Source organism: Caloenas nicobarica, chromosome 18, assembly GCF_036013445.1.
Source record: "Caloenas nicobarica isolate bCalNic1 chromosome 18, bCalNic1.hap1, whole genome shotgun sequence".
Classification (NCBI taxonomy): domain Eukaryota; kingdom Metazoa; phylum Chordata; class Aves; order Columbiformes; family Columbidae; genus Caloenas; species Caloenas nicobarica.
Genome location: NC_088262.1, coordinates 5,209,544 through 5,219,329, shown reverse-complemented (window position 1 = coordinate 5,219,329; position 9,786 = coordinate 5,209,544). Strand labels below are relative to the sequence as shown.

At 49.1% G+C, this 9,786-nt stretch overlaps 1 protein-coding gene across 1 annotated transcript; it reads left to right on the top strand.

Moving 5' to 3' along the window:
• The first annotated feature begins 2,002 nt into the window (after positions 1–2,002).
• On the top strand, positions 2,003–7,797 carry OTOP3 (otopetrin 3). Its single transcript, XM_065647989.1, has 6 exons — positions 2,003–2,393; positions 3,516–3,652; positions 4,418–4,476; positions 5,189–5,307; positions 5,950–6,881; positions 7,627–7,797. The coding sequence occupies exons 1-6, from the start codon at positions 2,003–2,005 to the stop codon at positions 7,795–7,797; spliced, it is 1,809 nt and encodes a 602-aa protein (XP_065504061.1).
• Positions 7,798–9,786: the final 1,989 nt, after the last annotated feature.

Below are 9,786 nucleotides of genomic sequence, written 5' to 3'. Positions count from 1 at the left end.
TGTGACTTTTGCCTTTCGGGTCAGTTTGGGTATCTGCACTCTGGATAAAAGCACAAAGTAATGGCCCACTAAAGGAAAATAAAAATCTTAGTGTCTACCTAAAAACAAGGGAGTGGGGAACTCAAGTGGATTTTAGCCAAAACAGTGTGGCTAAGCACTCCCAGCGCAAGCCTGTGCCAGGAGATTAGCTCTAGACTCACCTGGGCCACGGCACAAATTAGTCACCGCAGCTTGTGGTTTTACCAGTTGGCACATCCTGTGCCGAGGCCGGTGACATGGGGCAACCCAGCGGGTGTATAAAGGAGCTGATCCCCATTGGCTGCCCTTGGCAGAGCCGAGAGCTTCTCACTGAGTAATTAATGCAATGACAATAATAGACCCAAAGTAAACAAGGTGGAAGGGAAGGAAAAAAAAAATAAATAATTAAAAAAAAAAAAAAAATCAATGGACTGAGAGCAGAGGCCACATTCAGCAGGGAGCAGTCCTGACGGCTCGTGCCGTTGGGAAGACTCACATGCATCCTGGTGACGCTCCGGCAAGGGGTTTGAACATCGGCTGTGACCAGAGCTGTGTCGGCAGCTGCTCCCACGCGCCGGGCAGCAGGAGACTGGGGAGGTAAGAGCCGGGGCTCGGGGTCCGGGGTTTGGGGTCCAGGGGTGTGAGCAGCCTGGGCTGGGCACTCGGGTACCCCTGATGCAGCCTGGACGTGTTTACATCTGATCCTTCTGCTTTTACGGCCTCTCCCCTCCCTGCCCCGAGCCCAAAGTGGAGGAGTTATGGATCTGGGAGATGGGAGGGTATTTGCTCCTGCACTACTAAGTTAGGAGAGTTTTGGAGCCAAACAGGGAAGATCTTAGGATCAATCTCTATCAAGAGAAGTGCACTGAATCGCCAGAGACCAAAGGGAGACTGAGCACCTCAGTGCACGTGTAAAGGAAGAGGGAAGCACCAAAATTTCAACCCTTTCTCAGACAATTTCTCCCCCAAAATAACTACATATAACTCCCCCACCCTCAAAGACATCTCAGGGCTCTGCTTTCACTCCAGCCGCCCCCCACTGCAGCCAGAGTCACTCTCTGGAGTGAAAACACTTTTCCAGGTACTGAATCTACAGAGAGGCTGATCTCTCCCGATTACTGTACACGAGCAAGGAGATTTCTCTCTCATGGGCAACATGGTTCTACCAAGATTTTTCCAAAAGCTGGATAGAAAAGCTCCCAGGCTCTGTCTGTCTATTGAGTCAGTCACTCAAACTCCTCCACATCACTATGCTCCTGGCTCTGTGCTTTTTCCTCTTTGCTACAAGTAGAAAAAGATAGAAAAACGGGTTTTAACTTAGTCCCAATCTCAGCCTGCCTGGGTGGGAGGCTGGATCTTTTCTCAGCAGCTTGGATCAAAACTTACAGACCTTCTTTTAATTCTCTCCAGCTCTGCTACCATTTGCACGACCATACAAGGAACGTGGTGCAACTCCCGCAGCTCCAAAACACACAGAAGAGGTTGGACCCATCAACCAAAAATCAAACAGCTTTGAATTTCAGAGCAGGTCTGAGCTTGCTCTGTATTTCCACCTAACCCTTGCAGCAAAGGGACAGGAGGGAGCCCAAATCCAGGGCTGTGCGCAGAGGACGTGTGAAAGGTGAGGATGGGAACAGTTTGGACCCAACAGCTCCAAGTTCTGGTGGGGTCGGGCAGACATTTCAGATGCCCATTTGAACGCAGGTGTCGCTGGACAGGTTTTGGCAGAAGGGCCTTTTCCCAGTGCCCTGCAATGACTCTGCCCAACGGGAATTTTTTTAATGCCTAATCTGGGCTAAACACTAATCTCTTTTCCTCCTCATCCAGCTGTCAGAGAGGGAAGGGGAAGCTGCAAAGCAAGCACGGGAGGCCACCCCACAAGTGGCTTTTACAGCAGAGAACATCTCAGCACATTCCCAAAGACCTTTTTACTTTTAACCTCCCTTTTGTTCAATGCACCAGGTGACCCCTGGGTTGACAAGCCATGTCGGGCGACAAAGCCCCAAGACAGAAGCCCTGCCACCACTGCAAGCGCAGGTCGGCGTCGGCCCCACCAGGCATCTCCATGATCCACTACGAGAAGTCCTGGCTCTACCGTCACTGCTCCTCAGTGCAGCAGGGGGACAGGCAGGCTCAGAAAGCCGGGCAGCTCTTGTCCGGGCTGCTGGCCATGAACGTGGTGTTTCTGGGCAGTGCCTTCATCAGCAGCATGATCTTCAACCACGAGGCCATCACACTGGCGGACGTCTGGATCCTGCTCTCCATCCTCAAGGTCTTATGCGTGTGCTGGATCATCTACTACCTGCTGGGCACCCGCCGGCAGCTGCACGCCGTGGTGTACCGGGATTCCCATGCTGGGCCCATCTGGATTCGGGGTAAGTTCTGCTTTTATTTATCATCTCGTGCTTTTCCCCTTCTTCCCAGTGCTTGATAGAGAAGATAAAATTCTTTCCTCAATAGTAGAAGAGCTGGAAGCCACAGATGTAGGTAAACTGTAGTTAGGCTATAGGAGATGTGTAGATTGCAGTTAGATCGTAGTTAGATGGATAGGAGATCGCCAGTACCCTCCTAGTTTGCAGGGTGAGGCTGAGGGAAATCAGAGGCACAGTGGAGGCCACAAAGGAGAATCACAGCAAGCAGGAAAATCTTGGACTTGGCTTCCCTTCAGCCTCCAGTGCAACTTCCTTCTGTGGTCCCTTCACAAAGCACAACCCAGGCATCTCCCAGCATGGTTGGAGAGACATCGGGAAGGTTCTAGGCATGGCCACTTTGAAAAGGGAGACGACAGCGACCGTGTTTACCCTCCAAGGGCGTCAGTGGCCCCAGGCCACCCTCATCCCTGTCTAACGTCACAACTGTCCTGTTTCCAGGGGAAGATACCTGGCCAGTGAGTCACATCCCAGTGACACGAAAGTTTTCCTGGGAGATTTCCCATCCGTAGTTGCCCCACTTGGTGAAATGACGCTTCCCCAAGCAGCCCTGCCGCTGGTCTGTTATGGAGTTCCTAATTAGCACATGGTCTTGTTAACTGAGCACAAAGAATTAAAGGGAAGAAAGCTGCAAGATGGCTGAGTGCCTAGAGCTGCAGGGAGGTGTCAAAGGTGAAATGAAAAAACAATTCAAGGGTCCCAACTGCTGCAGGCTGGTGCTGCCAAAAGCCTCAGCAGAGCTGCGTTCAGCTCTGGCTTTCTCCACAAGGCAGAAACCATCACGTGCCATTAGCTTACCTCTGTCACTCCAGATTGCACAGAAAATGCCAAAAACCCTCTTCCCACAAGAAAGCACCTTGCATTGTGTCAATACCTTAAACCAGCCAAAGCACCCAGGTTGAGGAATCAGGCTCCCCTTTGTCCCCTTCTCTCAAAATTGTGACACTTCCAAATGGAAAGGCTTCCAACTCAAATCCAAGCAGCACCAGGTCTGCAGTCCCCAGCCAGACCCAGATACTCCACAGACGTGTCTTTGTTTATTTACTGGTGCTTTTGCTGTTTGCCCAGGGTCAGTGCTGCTGTTCGGCAGTTTGAGCATCCTCCTGAATGTGTTTCAGATCAGCTACAGCACGATTCTCATCGAGTGCAAATCTGGAGTGGATATTGTGTTTCCCAGTATTGAAATCATTTTTATTTGTGCCCAGGTACTATATTTTATCCCTCTAGAAATTCGCTCATTCTCTCTGTCCCATTCCTGGGACCTCAAGGGTGGCGGGGTGGGAACTGGGGAGACTTGGGAAAGTGGGTGCACGTGAGGTATTCTCATGAGCATTAATGGCATTAAAGCATCACACGTCATTTCAAATACCACCCACACTCCTCATGTGCCAGATTGAGAAACAAAGTAGTAAGATTTAGAAAGAAATCATTCTAGCAATAGCTGACATACTGTAGGATCCAGAAGAGTTTGTTTTGAAGCACCGGAGTAGGGAGAGAGGAGAGGAAATTTCAGATTTTACCAGAGAGGCGCTTGTGCACCAGTCTGAGTCCCAGCATCGCTATTTGCTAATGCATCTCCCCAACAAAATCCTTCGCCCACAAGAGTATTTCACACCATTTCCAACTTGTTACTCTGATACCAACCCTCTCCTCTCCAGACCCAGAACCACATTCAAAATGCAAATAGCCCCCCCTTGCTGCAGCAAATACCCCTATAAATATATATATATGGCAGAGAAAAGCAGATGTAGAGCTCCTGTGGCGTTAGGCACAGGCGCACACATGCTGCAGCCTCGCGGGGATGCCGGCACACGCCTCGGCCCAAGATGCAGGCGCACACACGCCCCTGCATGCCGGCAGCTTTGCTCCCACTCACACACGTGCTGCTCATCCGCCTGTCCCTTCGCACGGTGTGGGCAACAGGCTGCCGGCATCACCGGGCTCACCTCGTTATCGTTATCCATTTGCAGGCTTTTTTTCTGTGGCATCACTCAAAGGACTGCATTCAAGTCCAGCACAACTTGACCAGGTAGGAAGAGGGGGGAAAAAGCTGCCCTCTGCTCCTGTAAAGAAACTCTTTCTTGCTGTCTGCTTGTGATCTCCCTTATTCCCGCTAGAGCTGTCTTCACCTGATCTCACACAGACTCTATGTTGTGCATCACACAAGAACCAAGCTATGACTTGACCAGACCCATCCTCTTCCCTGGCCTCACCAGCTCCTTCCTCTTTTCACTTGTGCCTTGGACCACCACAAAGCTCGTTGCTCCCTCCTAACCCAAATACCTTCCCCCGGCACGGCTCGAGGAACAATTCTTTGCCTGGAGGATGAGGTGGGGTTACCTCTCTGTTTCTATCACCGTGAGATGTCTCTGCCTTCTCTCCCTCAACTGCATGCAGACCTTGCCCAGTCTGACCTCTTCGTCATAGGATTTAGTTTTTACATGGTCTTGCAAGGAGCAAGGAGTTGGACTTGATGATGCTTATGGGTCCCTTCCAACTTGAGATATTCTATGATTCTGTGACCAATAAGCCTGCCCTGCTCCTTTGCAAACGGCCAAATGGGAACGTGTTCAGTCATATTTGTGTGTGCAAAGTCACACACTGATGCCCCTGCACACATACGCGCTGTGTTTGCACACACCCATGTATGGGTCAGCAAAAAGCAAAGGACAGGTGGACACACAGGTCGTAAACGATCTCCACAGTCAACGTACTGGAGAAGTGTCCTTCTCTTCTCCCAGGTGTGGGCTGATGCTCACCATAGCCACCAACCTCCTGCTCTGGCTCTCAGCCGTCACCAACGACACCATCCACATGGAGATCGAGTCTCAGCTGCGCGAGGTGGAGCAGCGATTCACAGGCAAGCCTCCTGTTTCACATCTCTTTGGGTGAGGCTGACATAGATGATCTCTGGGGAGAAAACAATTCTTGATGTCCATGATTCAGATATCACAACCAGTTCTCCCAAATACTGTGATTTCCATATTATTGGAGGTTGTCTTGAGGAGATGGGCTGCAAGGGGAAGACACCTTCACATGGAGGGGGAGGACTTGATATGAAACCTTGGAACTGAGGGCTAGAAAAGGAAAAGCCCACCATAAATTAGTGTTCTTGCTCACATTTACCTGTCAACTGCAAGTAAAAGATTGTCAGACTAGAAGAGACTCAGAGTTGCTGTGCATTACTTTCTGAGGATACAGAAAAATAAAATACAGGGGAACTGATATTCCAAGGGTAGAGATAGAGGAGGCTTCACTGTGAAGGAAGGGGTGTCCCTCATCCAGCACCTATGGTGTTGACCGAGACTACTAAGTATTTCGGAAAAAACATTTGCTAAACCCTATTGCTCAGAATCCTTGAGGTGGTAATCACTTCCTACTGATTATAGTTTCTGCAATACACAGACAGATGTTGTGCCTGCACACAAGAAACTCCCAAAGATAGCCACGAAATCCAGGCCATCTCCTTCTTAATCATTGCTTTCTTCTTCTCATGCTCCAGGGAACCAGACTAGTTCATGCACATGCCCAAACAAAACCATCTGCAAAGTCTTCCAGAAGGGCTACATCCTGCTCTACCCCTTCAACACCGAGTTCTGCCTCGTCTGCTGCTCCATGCTCTACGTCATATGGAAGAACGTGGGGAGACGCCTCAGCCACCCCCACATCCCTCACGTCAAGCCCAATTTCAGGCTCCAGGGGGTGGTCTTTGGGCCACTGCTGGGCGCCGCTTCTGTCATCATCGGGATCTGCGTCTTCATGATCTACCAGATCCAGGCCACCGGCTCAGTCCCCAACGTCCAGGCCTTTGTGATGTATTATTCCTACTATATTGTGCTCCTGCCTGTGATGAGCATGGGTGCAGTGATTGGGACGGTCATCCACGCCTTGGAAAAAAAGGAGCTGGACACACTGAAGAACCCAACCCGCAGCCTGGATGTGGTCCTGTTGATGGGAGCAGCCCTCGGCCAAATCGGCATGTGCTACTTCTCCATCGTTGCCATTGTGGCCACTAATGCCAGGGACCTGTTGAACAGTCTCATCCTGTCCTATTCTGTCCTCCTCATCTTTCAGAACATCACCCAAAACGTGTTCATCATTGACGGGCTTCACCGGCAGCCTGTCATAGCAGCAGCCGAGGCCAGAAGCACAGGATGCACTGGGCAGCGTGGATCGACTTCAGAGCTACCTGAAGAAGCAGAAACCACAACAAGCAGCAGACGGGAACAGACACAGACCTCTCCCGACAAAGTGGAGGAAGTTAAAGAAGAGCGGCCTCATGAAGGCCACAGCCAGAGACGCGTGAGTGTGCTGGAGCTGGGACAGGAGATCCGGAAAGTTTCGCTGTCCTATATCCATAACTACTCTCACCTGAGTTGGAAGAGAAGAGTATTAAGAGAGATCTCATTCTTCTTGGTTTTGTGCAACATCATAGTAAGTATTGTTCTCTCTGCCACATCACAGCTTGGCTGAGTCATTATGACCTGTGATACACACGTTCTTTTTTCTTTCTCTTGGGTCACTACGCTAGACAGGAAAACTTTGCCCACCAAGGTTCAACCTACCGGTGAGGCAAGTCAAGACTCTTTCTTCTGCTAATATCCCAAAATCGCATAATTATAAGGTCATCCTTTTAACCTAAGAGTCAAATACAGCTACGTTTTCTGAGCGCAGGAAGGAGACAGCTAATAAATCCTCATACACCAAAATTTTAGCCTCTGAAAAAGTTATCAAACTCATTAAGGGTGTTTCATAAGATAGGTGGAGAAGCACGAGGCACCAGCAGTGAGTCTTTGTAAACATGAGTCTCCAGGATTGAAACTCACCCAATAAAGTACACTGTGCTCTGGGATCTTGAATCAACATGGATCTTCAGCGTAGCCTTAATCCGGTGAAGACAAATTGGCCGAGGAACCAGTGAAATTCTGTAGAAAGATGAAGCTGGCTGGGGCACAATGAGGCCATCATTAGGTTTCCAGGAATTTCATGGCGTTTGACTTACAGCAAGGAGTCAGCAGCCTAAACAGGGGATTTTCCTTCTCTTCCCTGGCAGAGAGACTCCTGTCATACTCTTGCAATATTCCTACAACCACTTGAGCCAGTGCAGAGATGAGAGAGCAGGTAGGAGACAAGTTTGTCACCTTCTGACATTGCTCTTTTTTTCCTTATACCTCCTCAGCTCTGGGTCATGCCCACCTTTGGGGGTCACCCCGTCTTCGAGAACGGACTGGAAAAGTCGTTTTACGGCTACTCCACCTGGTTTGCCATTGTGAACTTTGGCCTCCCGCTGAGCGTGTTCTACCGAATGCACTCCGTCGGGGGACTCGTGGAGATCTACGTCACAGCCTGAACCAAACCGACTCCCCACCCCATAGCCTGGGGTGAAACAATAATGCTGAACAAAGACACAGTAAGCAGTGGACATGCACATAGAAGCTTTTAAGCTTTTTTCCCTCCGGCTTCCGCTTTGACTTCTCCTTGCACAACATCTCTGTGAGTTTCAGAAGAAAAGGAGGTTGCTTTATATTATCATTTTTTCTCCACAGAGAGTAGACTCAAAGTCCTTTAACAGGCTCACTGCTCCAAGGAAATGCGCACACAGGTACTTCTCTACCAGCAATCTACCAGTGGATGCTGTGTGGTAGCCAGTGGGACTTCACTATCTCCTGTGGAAATCTTCCAGATAAAAGAATGCAAGAGCAGCCTTCAACAAAAGCAATAAAAAAAAAAAAAAAAGACCTACACTCCACAGAACTTTAAACATCCACAGTCAAGGACCACCAGCCCCACCACTGCTCACCATCCCACCATCCTGCAGCACAGAAGAGGCTGATCAGTACCAGCCACTCCAGAAGCACCCACGGCCATTCAGAAAAAAAAAAAAATGTAGACTTTTAAAGTGTAATTTTCAGTAATATATTGGTAGTTACTCTAATGGCCAGAACAAGGACCATTTCTGTTTGTTCCTGGTGCTGACATCCGGCACGTGAACTTGTGTGAGTGCTGTAGAACCCCAGAGCACCAGGCTCCTGCAGCTCTCAGGACTGAGGAGCAGGACAGGCCTTTAGCCCTGCACCGGTTCGGTGCATCTTTTCCCATTATCGAAAATAGAAGCTATAACATTACTTTGCCTTGCTGAGAATAAACACTATTTCTCCTCACAGAGCCTCAAGTGAGCAGTACTTAAGAAGTACTCAGGCTGATCTTTACTTGACGTGACTCACGCGGGATGTTCTCACCAGCGTGTACCAGCAAAGGTCCCAACATCGCAGACAGAGCTGGTTCAAAAAAAGAGCTACTGCCAAATCTGCTGTGAATCTCTCCCCACCCCAGCACTGGGATCCTCACCGCTGCTCTGTACACGCACAAACATTTTGCAAGGTGCACCAAGCGTCAGGGAACAGGGGTGCAGAGCATGGTGCCTGCCCAAAGACCCCTCAGTACCTGTTCCGTAGGAGACACTTGCTTTGCGAGCACACGGGAGAGCAAGGGGGCTTGTGACTGTGGGTCCCAAATACGGAGCCTGATGAATGGAAATAAAGAGATTTAATTTTCATGTGTTTTCTTGTGAAATCTCTGGGCTTGCTCTGCACTCAAAGTCAACTGACATTGACTTACACCACTCTTGTGTTCAGAGGTTATGAGATTTAAGGGCAGGACTTGTTTTATAATCAATCAGTTTTTTGTTATCAAAATCTTTCATAACTCTTAACCGAGGCCAAAGTAGCATGGTACAAAAGGCATCTAATTATTGCTTCTGTTCCTCTATTAATCCAATCCCAGAAACAGTGTGGGCTTAGGATCAGAGCCTATTTACGGTGTTTCCCTCTGATCCCCTAAAAAAACCAACCAAACAAAAAAAACCCCATCAAACTCCCCCAGGACAGTAACAGTGACGAGAGGCAGAAACTCCTGACCACACACATCCCACTGCCTTCACGATTCAGCTTTCAGGCAATGACAGCACCTTTATGTGAAACTAAAAGTGAGAATGATTGCACGAGCATGAACTTTGCCCAGTGTTTTTACTTAGGCCTGTGTCAACAAAAATATGTCATGAGATATAACAGCTGGATAAATTAGGCTCCAATAAAGTTAATTATTATTCTCATTTCACAGTTTGTACCAAGTGATCTACAGGAGATCCATGCCAAGGTCCAGCCCCTTCAAATGATGAATAGGATCTCAAACCTTCTTCCTAGCTATTGCCAGCCTGGGGAGAAGCAATGATGCACTTCATGGGTGAACCCATGACCTGGATTTTATCTGTGGTGTAATAGATAAAACACTGTTTAAGTTACTGAGCCGCCACTGAGCGGGTGACTTTCAAAGCCTCCCA